This window comes from Dreissena polymorpha, chromosome 11, assembly GCF_020536995.1.
Source record: "Dreissena polymorpha isolate Duluth1 chromosome 11, UMN_Dpol_1.0, whole genome shotgun sequence".
Lineage (NCBI taxonomy): Eukaryota > Metazoa > Mollusca > Bivalvia > Myida > Dreissenidae > Dreissena > Dreissena polymorpha.
The window spans coordinates 55,859,418-55,875,556 of record NC_068365.1 but is presented as its reverse complement, the minus strand read 5'-3'; the positions used below and the strand labels follow the sequence as shown (position 1 = coordinate 55,875,556).

Below are 16,139 nucleotides of genomic sequence, written 5' to 3'. Positions count from 1 at the left end.
TCAATTTTGTTATATTTAGACTGCGGCAATCCACTACCTGACCTAAATCGACGCGACGATACTTCTAACGGCACAGTGTATTTGTCAACGGTAACATTTTCATGTAACGATGGCTACGAGCTGGTTGGAGAAAACATATCAGTATGTACGGCATTGTCTAAATGGCGACCAGAAGTTCCTTATTGCAAAATAAAAGGTGACAATGTACATTTAAAACGCTCGACTATGTATTATTGACACTCCATATACAGAAAGCAAATCCGATTATTCAAGATATATGTTTCTATTCACAATTTGTATTTGAAGAAAAAAACATTTGAGTTTTTATTCGAAACAAATTATCATCCTGAATTGATCTGACAAATAATAAGGTAATCGTTATTTGTGACGCTGCGCTCATGCTTGGGGCCTCGTAACAAATTGCCTTATTTGTTTTGTAGCACATTTATTATGGTCTTTGTCGTGATCAAGGGATAGTGATAACGTGTTTAATTTATGTTCTGGACAAGGTAACAACACAATAGTCATTGTATAACTGAGTTATTTGCTTATGACAGGTAAATGACTCATAACACATAGGGACCTAACTTAATTTGTATAAACACACAAACAAATGCATAAAAGCATAATTTGTAATTACCACATTGATCAATTCAATTCATAATATATTGGGTTTGTATCGAGTTATGGGTACTTAAAAGGTAAACTTAGCCCAGTAATATATGTTACACGTTTTAGTGCAAAACAAGATTTATCAAATAACATTTCTTTTCCAAATGAACATCAATTGCTATATGTTTTTGGATATTGCATACTTGCTTATTTTTATTGTATAACAGAAATCAAGATTGCAAATAAAACACGTCTCCATATTTCTTCTACTTTACGTTTATTGCAACAGATTGTGGACCTCCTCCAGATTTAGCATTCGGCACATGCATTGTTTCCAACACTACGTTCCAATCTATTGGACTATGTTTATGTACGACTGGATACACGTTTGAGGGACGAAATAGCATAAAATGTCTCGCGAATGAATCATGGGGAGGTCCCGAAGGCAGCTGCGCTAAAAAAGGTTATATTTTTTTAGCCACTCCATGAACAATATTACATGAGTGACATCTTTGGTGGCATAACGATAATCCGTCGTTGGCGCAATATTTTTATGAATATTGGAAATGGATTTTGTAAACATGCAATATTTAAGCGAGCAAAGAAATTATAGAATTCATAACTTATTCAATTATAAAAATAATAAACAATAATAAATCGTATAAACACCAGAGATGTTTGTGTCATTAACATTGCTTTTGTCCTTACACGGCTCTTTGCTTCATTGTGGATTTCGATTCAAATACTCATTTTTAAACATAATAATAGTTCCTTTAAAAATATACGCATGCTAAAATTTAAATGTGACATGTGCAATTATTAAAAGTCCGATTAATGCTTTTTATTCTGACTTGATCTGAAAAATAATTAAGTAAATGGAAATACAACGTTGTCTTGATCAAAGTAAATTGTTGACGTTATGTTCTGGTAAAGGTAAAAACGGCATAGGCGTTATGTTACAACGTCATTTACGTATGACAAGTCATTTACTATAAACACAACCGAATTAACGAAACTCAAAATTAACATAATTACCCATGCCTTATGCTATATCATTAAATTGAACCAGTTATTTCATCGTATCACGTGGTTGTAAAGATTTATGGGTACTTGAACTATTTATTAAGAAAGGTAATATCTATTTTACTTTCGAGTGCAAAACAAGATTTATGAAATGCCATCGCAATTCCAAATGAACATCAATTGCTATATTCTTTCGATGTCGTAAACATGCGTTATTATGTATTTTAGAACAAACATCGCTATTGAAAATTATCAAACATATTAATTTCTTCTATTTTACGTTTGATTCAACAGATTGTGGCCATCCTCATTATTTAGCACACGGCACATGCATTGCTATCAATACTACGTATCAATCAATTGGACTGTGCTCTTGTAACACTGGATACACTTTTACTGGACGAAATAGCAACATCGAATGCCATGCGAACGGATCATGGAGCATCCCTGAAGGGAGCTGTGCTATTAAAGGTAATCTTATGATATTAGAGCTGTCCATGACAAAGCCTGCATACGTGGCATCATTGGCGGCATGAAGAAAATCCGTCGTTGGCGTGATATGTTTGTGTATAATAGGAATGCAATTGCATTCAAATACATTGCGTGTTGCCACACAGGAGAAAATATTTGATTATATGGTTATTAAATGTCCGGTCAACGCCCAATGGTCGAATGCAATCGATTCTTTCTTGATCTGACAAGTTATAAAGTTTATTGAAATTAAAATTACTCGTCATTTGGGACGCTGCGCTAATGATCTGGGAATCGTTAAATATTGTTAGAAAGGATTGTTTACGCACACTAAGCTTGATCTTTGTTTTGATCAATGTAAATTGTTCATATGTTTAAGTTATGTTCTGGAAAAGGTCAACACCCAATAGTCGCATTGTGTTACTAGGTCATATACTTATGGCCATTCATTCATTAATTATATAATTATATATAATTAATTAATTATTATAATTTACCTAATATCTAAATTGAAACAAGCAACAATGCTTCTTAATTTTAGGTAACAGCAACACCTTGTTTAGTAACTTAACAAAAATATACCGAAGAAATGTGTTTTTACGTAGCAACTGTATTTCTAAATTATATATGCATGTGTTACATACGCAATTTGTAATTATATTTTACATTTATAGGTGCCAGTTATATGTGATTGAATGTATTTATTCTTTATTTAGACCCTAAACACATATAACGTTTTATTTCATTACCAGTTTTAGATATAAAAATAGCATTGGAAACTTCACCTTTTTACGTTATTTGCGCGCAAACATTAATATTATTTTGTTATTAACAAAAATTACCAAAAAACTAATTCAAAAATGCATTCCGGAAATACAACCTACGCAACATCATAATTGTAGTAACAATATAATGATTTGTTATTTTCACAAATTTTGTTTTAAAAATAAGTATCAATAAGTTGATGGTATGCAATTTAACAATACATCATTCAAAAGCCACTATCCATTTCTCAACGATTACAGAAAAATCGGATTTTACAGATTGCTATAGATGTGACACGTTGTGTCACAAGTTTCCTAGTACAGCAGAGGTACTCTGTAAAATTGGTTGAAAATCTACAAACAGCAAAACAATACATTGTAAATACATTCTGTTTTATTATTCATATTAATTACACTAAACGAAATGAAATGTTCCCTTACATCTAACTATGTTTCTAAGTTTTAAATTCCATCTCCGGTATGCCTCAAATTGTCCAATCACATCAGTCTGAATTACATTTTATGAATGTCATTTTGTATCATAAATCAAGACAATATTGAACTTTATTAAATAAATAACGATATAATTGTAAACTGGCATTACGGTAGAAGTGCACTCCAATCAAAAGTGATTTTATAAAATAATTAATACATTAATTTTATAGGAAGTCACCTTGTAGTAACCTCTTGTAGTAACATATATACCAAATTATAATTGTATATAAAACTTATTCTCTTAAATAACAGTAACACCAACAATATGAGTTAAAATCAATTGTTCATATGCATGATTTGATTATACGTTCATTAGTTGTATGATTAATATGTTAAGATTAAATAATTAAGATCTAGAGCCTAATAGTAGTTGCGACCTACTCATATTAAATTATCATTTGCTTACCCTCTGGAATGGTCCACACGACGATCTGATGTTATGCGCCATGGTGATCATTAAATTAAATACATGTTGATGGCTAAAGGCCATTTTTTTTAGTTACCAATATCCTAAGAGCGTTAAGTTATGTTATTTAAATTATCTTACCCTTAATTAAATCGCGAACTTATAGATGTTATTTGAATTTGCTTCGGGAACTTAAAATTAAAATATTTATTTGCTGATTATTTTGTTTGATTTTCATTATTTATACATCAAACTTCGATGTGAGTTTTCAGGAATTATTAAAAAATCATTTCATCATAACATGATGTAGAAACTGTCTTATAGACATTATTAAAAGACACCTTTTATGCAATCTTGAGCAGCATTTATCGTAGTTATAGACATTTCGTGTAAAGGGCGTAATAAATAGCTGTAATGTGTTATGTTTTAATGTGAATGGCCACAAAGACATGGGAGTATACCGCAGTGTAAACATTCACTGAATCATTTCGGTAAATTTAATTAAAATATAAATAAACATTAATGAAATAGTTTCACTGCATTTTTATCCTCAAACTATGCATATGTAGTAAAAACTATAACAGTTAAGAAATGAATATAAAGTAAACCTGTTTAATTATGTTACCATTTATATGATTAAAGTCATGAAAACCATATAATTTGATTAATTGTGTACATGCTGCAGTAGAATTGTATTATTCGTATCCAAGCAGCCGTTGCTTTAACCAAAAACAAAACAACACAAATCAACAGTTTTACTTACTGCGACGCTACTTGCTTATGTCGTTTAAGAGTCCCGCGCTTGTGTTGTGCTTTCACTATCACATATATAAATAAGCAGAACCTTAAAGGAATTATTGTAGACATCAGGGTGTGATATCATATCAGTTAATAACAATTTTAGGGCACATTTATCTTTTTAACTAATATACCATATTAAGTATAGTATGCGGCGATAAAAAATTCATATTTTTAAGTAAGTGCAATATTACGTTCATTGAAATCATTAACTCAGAAACAAGCGTAAGCGTATCTAATACATTCATACTATAGCTTGACAATTTTGTCACAAACTAGGTATTTATTTTTAAAGTTTACACGTGGTACACTAGTTAAGAGATGTTGCAAATGAATTCATTGGCAAAAGGTCTTTTAAAATGAGGCGCAGATGTTAAGCTCTAGATCTAGAATTATACAAAATGTATGGTGCTTAAGGACATTAATTTTAGCCCCATGTCGGATTTGGAAACGTAAGCTACATTGTGTTTGTTGATGCAACTGATAGACATCATGTTCTTACTCCGCCTATATTAAGTCGACAGAGCATTTTTAATTTGTGTGTGACAAAGCTCTTGTTTGTTTATTTTTAATTGCACAAGTTTTATATTAATTTCGTGAACTGAGCTTTTGCGTTATTATTGTAGACCAGTACGCATAAAGTGAAAGTTTATTTGATAAGAGATTGTGGTATAGATACATGAGATAACGCTGTTTACAGTTCTTAACCGTTCTAAACAGCTCTGTGTAAGATTCATCCAACAGGAACCTGTCGAATATGCGTATACTGTATTAAGCGATACTATTTGAAGCAGTATGTGTGGAATGGACTTATGAAATTTACAACATTAAAGTGTCATTGCTGTGTTACTAAATAAATGCTGTATGTTTAAGTATTATTCGCAACGACTAGATAGATTTGATATTTTTATATAAGAGTATGCGTTTGTTATATAAAGTTATTTTGATAAATGCTTATCAAGTAAAAATCACATTCTAAATGCGTATAACCAACCTAAATTGAATTAAAATTGATCAATAAAAACAGATTTAAGGGACACTAATTTAATAGGCAGAGTTTTCAAAATCTGTGTTGTCATTTGCTTCTTAATACACATCACAAACACTGGTAAACGGTGTATATACATTAATTTCGCTGATTACCTTATTATTCATATACTTATTACTTTTAAACCTGATCGCGTTCGTATACTTACGAATACTGATCTCATACTGAAGATGTTTGAACACAAGTAGTATGCGTGTCGTATTTGATTCACGCGTCATTTTTTGGTTTTGATTTTTTCATTTTCTGTCTCTATATCTTTATTTATTTGAGATCGTGTTAGCATTTGGTTTGTGATTATGTATTGGTTAGATGCTGACTTCGGTTAGCATGTTAACCTGTTTTAAACAGAGAATTCTTTGGATTGACCGTTCCTAGATGGTCATTCCAGTTGTATTCATGTTATGTTTATAAGTGGGGATTTTTATTAAAAGAAGTGGACAATAACGACTTTTTATACCTTAATAACGTATACACATATCGTAATTATGACAATTAATCTCGTTATTACGACGTGTTGTATCATTTTAATACTTTTACATTATAACTACGACTGTAATATCACATTCTTGATGTTTTAACTCATACTTACGACATTTTTGTTGTATTTTGGTAACGACTATTGATGTCGTTGCTATGCTGTTTTTCTTGTTATTAAGACTTTTCATCACTATCTGGGATTTGCAAATAAGTATTTCGTTATTACGAATTCTTTTTAAGACGAGATTAAAGGTCATAATAACTAGATTAAAAGTCGTAATAACGAAATAAAATTTGGTAGTCACGATATTTTTTTCCAAATTTACCAGCTTAAATAGAGCGATGACGAGTTTAAAAGTCGTTGTTACGAGGTAAAAATCTGAAATTGCGATGTTAAAGTCTTTATTTGGACATAAATTGTAGTTAACGACAACGACAATTACGCCACACCTCGTCGTAAATCCGATATCAAAAGTCGTTTGTTAACAAAGCAATGTGGTAATGATCGGACAATGTATTGGGCGATGTTTTTAATTGTATATATTTTATATAAGAGCTACATGAACAGCATCCTTGTGCATCTATAATTAAGCCATGTTTTGCACATTTTAGAAATAGCAAACTGTTATTTGACTTATTCTAAGAACATAATAACAATGTCGCGTGTTTTAACACAACCATTTCCTCCACCGTATTTAAACAAAAAGTAAAGAAAGTTTTTTTTCTTAAACTTCTTAAACAACCCGTACTGTAACTTTTACTCATGCAGCTCAACCACTGACTTCTGAAAGCTCTGCAACTATTGAACCGACGAACAACACAACAACTGATCCGCCGACGACAACAATTACTCAAAACACATCGGAAAAAACAACAACTCAACCAACATCGACAGCATTAAGTCAACAAACAACTCATCAAACGACGACACCAGAAACACAATCAACAAGTACTACAACAACATCAACAATAATATCGACAACAAAGACAACCCAACCACCAACAGCAAAAACAACCACACAGCAAACAACGACAAAACCTACAACACAACCAACATGGACAACAACAACACATTTTTCAACAACGTCAACAACTCAACGACCGACGACAATAGCAATACAAGCAACACAACATACAGCGAAAACAACAATAACTCGATCAACAACACAACCAACAGCAACGCCAACAACTAAAACAACTGCTAAACCAACATCGACCATAACAACAACAGCAACAACGGTATCAACACCAACGACACAACCAACAACCACAACACAATCAACAACAGCATTAACAACAATTCAACAAGCAACGACAACAATACCAAATAAACAAGCAACGACAACACAACGAACACCAAGACCAAAAACAACTACAACAACAATAGCAACATCACAAACAACAGCAACATTACCAACAACAACGGCAACAATAACAACACCAACAACACCAACACCAAAACCAACAACAACATCAACACCAACGACAACATCGCCACAACCACCATCAACAACAACACCACCACCACCGACAACAAAAACAACACCAACAACAACAACAACAACACCAACAACAGCACCAACAACATCAACACCAACAACAACACCAACACAACCAACAACAACAACACCAACAACAACACCATCAACAACAACACCAACAACACCACCACCAACAACAACATTAACAGCACCAACAACAGCACCAACAACAGCACCAACAACATCACCAACAACAGCACCGACAACATCACCAACAACAGCACCAACAACAACTACAACAACAACTACACCACCAACATTAACACCACCAAAAACAACACAGACACCAGCAACAACATCAACAACAACACCAACAACAACAATACCAACAACACCACCACCAACAACAACAATGCCAATAACAACACCAACAACAACACAAACGACAACACCAACACCACCACCAACAGCACCACCACCACCAACAACAACACCAACACTTACACCAGCAACAACACCAACACCGACATCAACAACAACACCAACAACAACTCTACCAACACCACCAACAACAACACGAATAACAACACGAACAACAACACAAACAGCAGCAAAAACAACAACTCCAACAATAACATCAACCACACCAACAACAACAGCACCACCAACAACAATACAAGCAACAACAACAACACCAACAACAATTCCAACAACAACACCCACAACAACACAAACGACAACACCAAAACCACCATCAACAGCACCACCAGCAACAACACCAACACCAACAACAACACCAACAACAGCACCACCACCAACAACAACACCAACAACAACTCCAACAACAACACCAACAATAACACGAATAACAACACGAACAACAACACAAGCAACAACAAAAACAACAACACCAACAACAACAACACCACCACCACCAACAACAACAACAACTCAGCAAACGAAGCAAACAACAACCTATCCAAGAATGACACCAACATATCAAGGTAAGGCGCAAACAACTTACACAACTTGCCTTCAGTGTCCATAAATAAATTAAATAATATTGATTCGCTATAAGTATAATTTTAAGCGCTTTAACGGGGGCGAAAATGTAATGGTTTTAATGAATGATTTGTATATCCATCCAATTACAATACATGGTTGTTGAAATTGTTGAGCGTCCTTATATTTTTTATTATTCGATTACACCTATGAATTTGTATTAAAACAGCAAACGATTTAATGCAAACATCATTAACAAAATAACACTTGCTCTGTGTTCAGCTTCAAATCAAGACGATAGCAATTTAAACGTTCTAGCGACTGTCCTCGTCATTTATTTACAAGTTTTCTTAAATAAGAGGTATACAAATGTGTTAGCTTTCCACACCGGCTATTATCCGTATATTGCACTTAATCTAGCCTTGGGAATTATTTAATGTTTGGACTACCGGTTATACCTCTACTGCTCATTTTAGTTAGTTTCAAACGAATTTGTCGTAATAACCATTTCGCAGACACGCTTCAATGTCATATACTTGACGAATAAGAAACGTATATGTATTGAAATGTGAACGTTTACTTTCATGTATTTATTGTATCACTGGAGCGCCAAAGAGTATCGTTTTACAAATTATGAATAATGCCTGGACAAAGCAGTTAAAGAACAGTTTTATCAGTATCTTAATAAACACAAATCTAATGCATGCCCATGTTCCGCAAACGTTAAGTTCCTTTTCATGCCCCAACTTACAGAGGGTGAGGAGTATAATTACTTTTTAACTGAAGGCGCACGCAACTCATAAAGTATTGCTGCTAGAGGGCTAAATCTTTACAAACACAATCATAAGCATGAAAACTTGCGCACCTCCAAAGTTTGCTTTGATTGTGTTCGACAAAACCGGAATTGTAGCCGCATTTTATTAAAAAAATGCATATTTTATAGTGTGTAACTCGTTACTCCAGACGTATTGCTGCTAGTGGGCTGACGATTAACAAACATATGAATAACCATGTAAACTTGCGCATCTCTATATATTGGTTCTGAAATCTGGTGTTATCGACGCAACCAACGTTATGGTGCCCGTAACTTAAAATGTCCTGCTTCTAGAGTGCCAAAATGTAAGCAGCATGTAAAGTGGCGCAACTTCATGTTTTAACAGAACACGTTTTACACAAACGAAGCTATGGCCCCTCTTTGCAAAAAATACCTTTTTAAATCTTCTCTAAAATATCATAAGTCACCCTCCACAACTGACGTTTGTACTTTAAAGGGAATTGTTCATAGATAGCCGATATGATAATTGTCCAACATTTTGTCACAAATTGAGAAAATAAATTAACACTTTACATCAGGGAGCTAAATAACGCTAATGACTCAAACTCGACAAACTTTCCATTTACGAGTAATAATTATCAGAAATTGGTAGAAGTATAAAGCGTTACCAACGCGAACGATTGAAACGCGTACTTATGTTGCTTCCGTTATATTTTGTAACAATACGTGGGTTGCTTATATAAAGTATAGAGTGCTTATTGAATGGTATGGGAAACGTTTATTGTTCGTTCTGTTTTTTTCATTTCTTAATTTATATTCGTGCATTATTATTAAGCTCTTTAGAACCGACGTTTAAATTTATCACTTTATATCATTTGATGAAAAACTTCAACAAATGCCAAAATCTGTGAAATATGCTTTAAGCATATTGTACGTTCGAATAACAAATAACATGTCAATATATATCTTTTAATATCCTTTGATCACCAGATTGTAGAAATCTCCCTGCTCTGCCGCTCGGAAAATGCGTTGCCACCAACACAACGTTCCTATCTATCGGACTGTGTTTCTGTAACACTGGATATCATTTCACTGGAAACAACAAAAACATTTATTGTCTCGCGAACGGAACATGGAGCATGATCGAAGGAAGCTGCACTATAAACAGTAACTGAATACTATTTGGATTATGCACTCTGTCGTGACACACAATTGTTATAATGGAAATAAATATTTATAAGTTGCATAAACATAATTGTTCCCGCAAAAATAACGTTAACTTGAAATTAAGTGTATACATCAGCTTTGTCGAACATTTTCTATGTTTATAAAGCAATCATCTTAACAAGATAAAGTTTCAGTATCCTAAAAATTGCTACTCGCAGCAGCAGAGGTGTCCGTTTTTCGTTATTGCACATCTTTGTTTCAGACTGTGGTAATCCACGCATTGATCCAAATCGCCATGATGACATATCAAATGGCACAGTTTATTTGTCAACGGCGACATTTTCGTGTAACGATGGTTATGAGTTAGTCGGGGAAAACTCGTCGATATGTACGGAATCGTATGAATGGAGACCAGAAGTTCCGCATTGTAAAATACGAGGTGACCATGAAAATTTATAAATCTGGATAATGCATCGTTACCATGCTATTAACTGCTACCAATAAAATTAAATTGAGAAAATATTTTCCTTGTTTCACTTCTAATTTCCAAACAGAAAAGGGAAGTCGTTTCTATTGTTTTATAAGGTTACTTAATCATAATAATGTTTTCTTTTTCTTAAATCTAATAATAATGTACGGGCTAAATTTGTGTTCATGATAATGTGTACACATAAGCCGCATTATCTAACTGTAAAATTATCATAGTATTGTATAGTCGTACAACTGGGTCGAGTGTGTGATCTGAAGATACAATATCTTTAATATTGTTTTTTCGCCAGATTGTAGAAGTGTTCCTGATTTACCGTTCGGCAAATGCAATTCCAATGACACCACGTACCAGTCTGATGGATTTTGTTTCTGTAACACTGCATACAATTTCACTGGACACAACAACAATATTCAGTGTCTCGCGAACGGAACGTGGAGCGCGATTGAAGGCAGCTGCATTTTAAACGGTAACTGTATTATATTTGGATTCCGTCAACAACTTGTTCTTTGAACACAATTTTTCTACGGAAAATATACATAAAAAATTTCTAGCAAAAAACATTTACATATTTTAGCTTTAAGTATTTCTAATTTACCAGTGTTGTCTAATTCTCTTAAGTATATGAAGTAGTCATCTACAAAAATAAGTGTTTCAGTGTCTTATATATCGTTATGTGAAGCCATCGAAGATGTGTGTATTATACTATAAAAACACATATTTATTCCAGACTGTGGAAATCCAACTGTTGATTCAAATCGCCAGGATGACATATCAAACGGCACATTTTATTTGTCATTGGTAACATTTTCATGTAACGATGGCTACGAGTTATTTGGATCGAATACATCAATGTGCACCGCATTTTCTTTATGGCAACCAGAAGTTCCACACTGCAAAATAAAAGGTGAACTCTACACAGCTAGATTTCCTAACTGAAACAAACATGCAATTTACTTATAGCAAAATCATTGGCAATTTTATTAAATAAATATATATTATTACATCATCCGCTGCTAAACCGGTAACGGTGAACATAACTGTCACTCATTGATTGGTTTAAAAAATACCTAGCCATTGTTGTGGCGTGTTTTCTAGGTTATGCGTATTTTAAATTTGTATTTTCGTTGAAGCCATTATATGGCCACTTTTATCTGTTGTTCACCAGATTGTGGAAGTGTTTATGATCTACCGTTCGGCAAATGCAATGCCAGCACAACCACGTACCAATCTATTGGACTGTGTTTCTGTAACACTGGATATCATTTCACTGGAAACAAGAACGAAATTCAATGTCAAGCGAACGAAACATGGAGCATGATCGAAGGAAGCTGCACTATAAAAAGTAACTGAATACTATTTGGATTATGCACTCTGTCATGACACATAATTGTTATTATGGAAATAAATATTTGTATGTGAAAAAATCCAGTTGCATAAACATAATTGTTCCCGCATAAAATATCGTAAACTTTCAATTAAGCATATGTATCAGTTTTATCGAAAATTATCTATGTATTTAAAGCAGCCATCTTAACAAGGTGTCCGTGCCTGATATATTGCTACTCACAGCAGAGGTGTCCGATTTTCGTTGTTGCACATCTTTGTTTCAGACTGTGGTAATCCACGCATTGATCGAAATCGCCATAATAACATATCAAATGGCACAGTTTATTTATCATCGGCGACATTTTCGTGTAACGATGGCTACGAGTTGGTCGGGGAAAACTCATCAATATGTACGGAATCGTATGAATGGAGACCAGAAGTTCCGCATTGTAAAATACGAGGTGACAATGTAAATTTATAAATCTGGATAATGTATCGTTAACATGCTATTAACTGCTAACAATAGAATTAAATTGAGAAATGAAATTATTTTCCTTGTATAACTTCTAATTTCCGAACAGTCATCGACTTGAAATTCTAATGCGCATGAATTTAAACGTGAGGTTAGAAGTCCAGATAGTTTTAAAGCCAGATATAAAAATAAGAAGCATATATTGAATGACCTTTTCTAGCCAAAAGTGACACTTATTTCGATTCTTACATGATGTAACGATTAATTGTAAAATTAAAATGTAAGGTTATTGTCTTTGACGACACTGTGATTAGAAAAGCGAAGTCGTTTCGATTGTTTTATAAGGTTACTTAATCATAATAATGTTTTCTTTTTCTTAAATCTAATCAACATGTACGTGCTAAATGTGTGTACCTGATAATGTGTACGCATTAGCCGCATTATCTAACAGTAAAATTATCATAGTATAATATAGTCGTACAACTTTGTCGAGTGTGTGATCTGACGATACAATTTCTTCAATGGTGTTGTTCGCCAGATTGTAGAAGTGTTCCTGATCTACCGTTCGGCAAATGCAATTCCAATGACACCACGTACCAGGCTGATGGATTGTGTTTCTGTAACACTGGATACAATTTCACTGGACGCAACAACAACATTCAGTGTCTCGCGAACGGAACGTGGAGCGCGATTGAAGGCAGCTGCATTTTAAACGGTAATCGTAATATATTTGGATTCAGTAAATCCAATTGTTGATTCAAATCGCCACGATGGAGTATCAAACGGCACATTTTATTTGTCAACGATCACTTTTTCTTTTAACGATAGCTACGAGTTATTTGGATCGAATACATCGATGTGCAACGCATTGTCTGTTTGGCAACCAGAAGTTCCGCACTGCAAATTAAAATTTAAAATTGTAACACTGCATAACTGGATGTCTGAAAAAAAAACTTCTAGCAAAATCATTGGCGATGGTCTTAAATAACTCTATATTAAACACAATAGACGCTGCTTTACCGGTAACAGTGAACATTACTGTCACCCATGGTTTGATTAAAAAAAGTAATAATTGAGGTGGCGTTTTTTCGAGTATCTGCTTATTCCAGTTGTGTTTAATGCGATGCCTATATATTTACCCTGTTATCTGTTTTTCGACAGACTGTCGAAGTGTTCCTGATCTACAGTTCGGTAAATGCAATGCGGCTGACACAACGTACCAGTCTATCGGACTGTGCTTCTGTAACACTGGGTATAGTTTTACTGGAAACAATAATAACATTAAGTGTCTAGCGAACGGATCGTGGAGCGCGATTGAAGGCAGCTGCATTTTAAACGGTAACTGTATTATATTTGGATTCAGTAAACAACTTGTTATTTGCACGAAATTTTTCTACAGAAAATAAAAATTAGGTTTCTTGCAAAAATAAACTAAATTATGTTTAGCTCCAAGTGTGGCTTATTAACCAGCGTTGTCTTATTGTCTTTAATATATGAATTAGTCATCTAAAAAAGATAGGAGTTTCCGTGTCGTATATATCGCTATGTGCAACCGTTGAAGATGAGTCTGTTATACCATTAAAACACACCTCTTTTCAAGATTGTGGAAATCCAACTGTTGATTTAAATCGCCACGATACCATATCAAACGGCACATTTTATTTGTCATCGGTAACGTTTTCCTGTAACGATGGCTATGAGTTATTTGGCTCGAATACATCAATGTGTGCCGCATTGTCTTTATGGCAACAAGAAGTTCCACACTGCAAAATACAATGTGAAAATGAAACTTTACACAACAGGATTTCGTTTCTAAAACATGCACGTTTCTTGTAGTAAAATCATTGGAGATGAAAATAATTTAAAATTTAATACAATTGCCGCTGCTATACCGGTAACAATGAACAATATTGACACTCATTGTTTAATTTCAATAACATACGTAGTCATTGTGTTGGCATTTTGTCGAGTTTGTTTTACTTCAAAGTTGTATTTTCTGCGGTGCCGTTATATTTACACTGTCATCTGTTGTCCACCAGATTGTAGAAGTGTTCCTGATCCACCGTTCGGCAAATGCCATGCCAATGACACCACGTACCAATCTGTTGGAATGTGTTTATGTAACACTGGATATCATTTCACTGGAAATAACAATAACATTCAGTGCCTCGCGAACGGAACGTGGAGCAAAATTGAAGGCAGCTGTATTTTAAACGGTAACATTTGATTATATTTCGATTCCGTCAACAACTTCTGCTTTGTATACACATGCTTCTACATAAAATAAACATAAGGTGTTCAGAAAAATAGTATTAAACTATTTTTCGCTTAAAGTATGTCTTATTAACGAGCGTTATCGAATTGTCTAAAGTAAATTAAGAAGTCATCTGCAACAGATCACTGTATACTTTACATTTAACACATCAATATGTACCGAAGTGTCTGTATTGCAACCAGAAGTTCCCCATTGTAAAGTAAAATGTGAAAATGAATACTACATAACTGGATTTCGTATCTGAAACTTGTAATTTACTTACAGCAAAATAATTAACGATGATATTAAATAAATACATATTTAATTTATTGTTTACTGCTATATCGGTAACGGTGAAAATACCTGTCACTCATTTTTTTTTTTCAAAAACATACATAACCATTGTGGTTGTGTGTTTTCGAGTTGGGGCTTTTATCAAAGTTGTATTTTTTCGACCGTTTTATAACCACGTGAATATTGTGTTCACCAGATTGTGAAAGTGTTCCTGATCTACCATTCGGCAAATGCGATGCCAACACAACCACTTTTCAATCTATTGGAATGTGTTTCTGTAACACTGGATACCATTTCACTGGAAACAACAACAACATTCAATGTCTCGCGAACGGAACGTGGAGCGTGATTGAAAGCAGTTGCGCTATAAACGGTAAATACTTGCTTCCGTTATTAAACTCTCAATTTAGTTTACGAAATTCATTGTATTATTGTTTGCAAATCATTATCTCCGTTCTCTTAAAAGAGTCTCTGTTCACATATTAAACACAAATAGATTTTTAATGATTTTGTAGTTTCGAAAACATCCTTTTGCTTATTGCGGATATATAAGAGTAATGAACTCAAGAAACATTATCGGAGGAAAAATTATAATCCGTTAGTCTGTTGATTAAGGCAATGACCCATTACCTATACACTACGAGGCAATATATGCAAATTGACATTTATCATAAAAGCCTGATTAAAGCAGGAATCACCACCTCCGAAGGCTCACTGCAAAGAATTGGGGGTTTAAACCATTAAAAAAATCTAGCCTTAATTACAAAACATTTAAAAAATGTTG

The 16,139-nt window shown here is 33.8% G+C and overlaps 1 protein-coding gene across 6 annotated transcripts in view; it reads left to right on the top strand.

Moving 5' to 3' along the window:
* The window catches only part of LOC127851147 (sushi, von Willebrand factor type A, EGF and pentraxin domain-containing protein 1-like), a 60,375-nt gene that overhangs the window by 32,046 nt on the left and 12,190 nt on the right, over window positions 1–16,139 (top strand). The window contains exons 2-15 of one of the 6 annotated variants that reach the window (XM_052384730.1): window positions 20–196; window positions 902–1,075; window positions 1,930–2,106; window positions 6,864–8,579; window positions 10,343–10,519; window positions 10,782–10,958; window positions 11,299–11,475; window positions 11,737–11,913; window positions 12,175–12,351; window positions 12,620–12,796; window positions 13,346–13,522; window positions 13,969–14,145; window positions 14,847–15,023; window positions 15,552–15,728. In XM_052384730.1, coding sequence (XP_052240690.1) covers window positions 20–196; window positions 902–1,075; window positions 1,930–2,106; window positions 6,864–8,579; window positions 10,343–10,519; window positions 10,782–10,958; window positions 11,299–11,475; window positions 11,737–11,913; window positions 12,175–12,351; window positions 12,620–12,796; window positions 13,346–13,522; window positions 13,969–14,145; window positions 14,847–15,023; window positions 15,552–15,728 — 4,014 coding nt within the window. The remainder of the gene's footprint in view (window positions 1–19; window positions 197–901; window positions 1,076–1,929; window positions 2,107–6,863; window positions 8,580–10,342; window positions 10,520–10,781; window positions 10,959–11,298; window positions 11,476–11,736; window positions 11,914–12,174; window positions 12,352–12,619; window positions 12,797–13,345; window positions 13,523–13,968; window positions 14,146–14,846; window positions 15,024–15,551; window positions 15,729–16,139) is intronic. The other 5 variants (XM_052384732.1, XM_052384731.1, XM_052384733.1 and 2 more) reach the window with 5 other exon arrangements.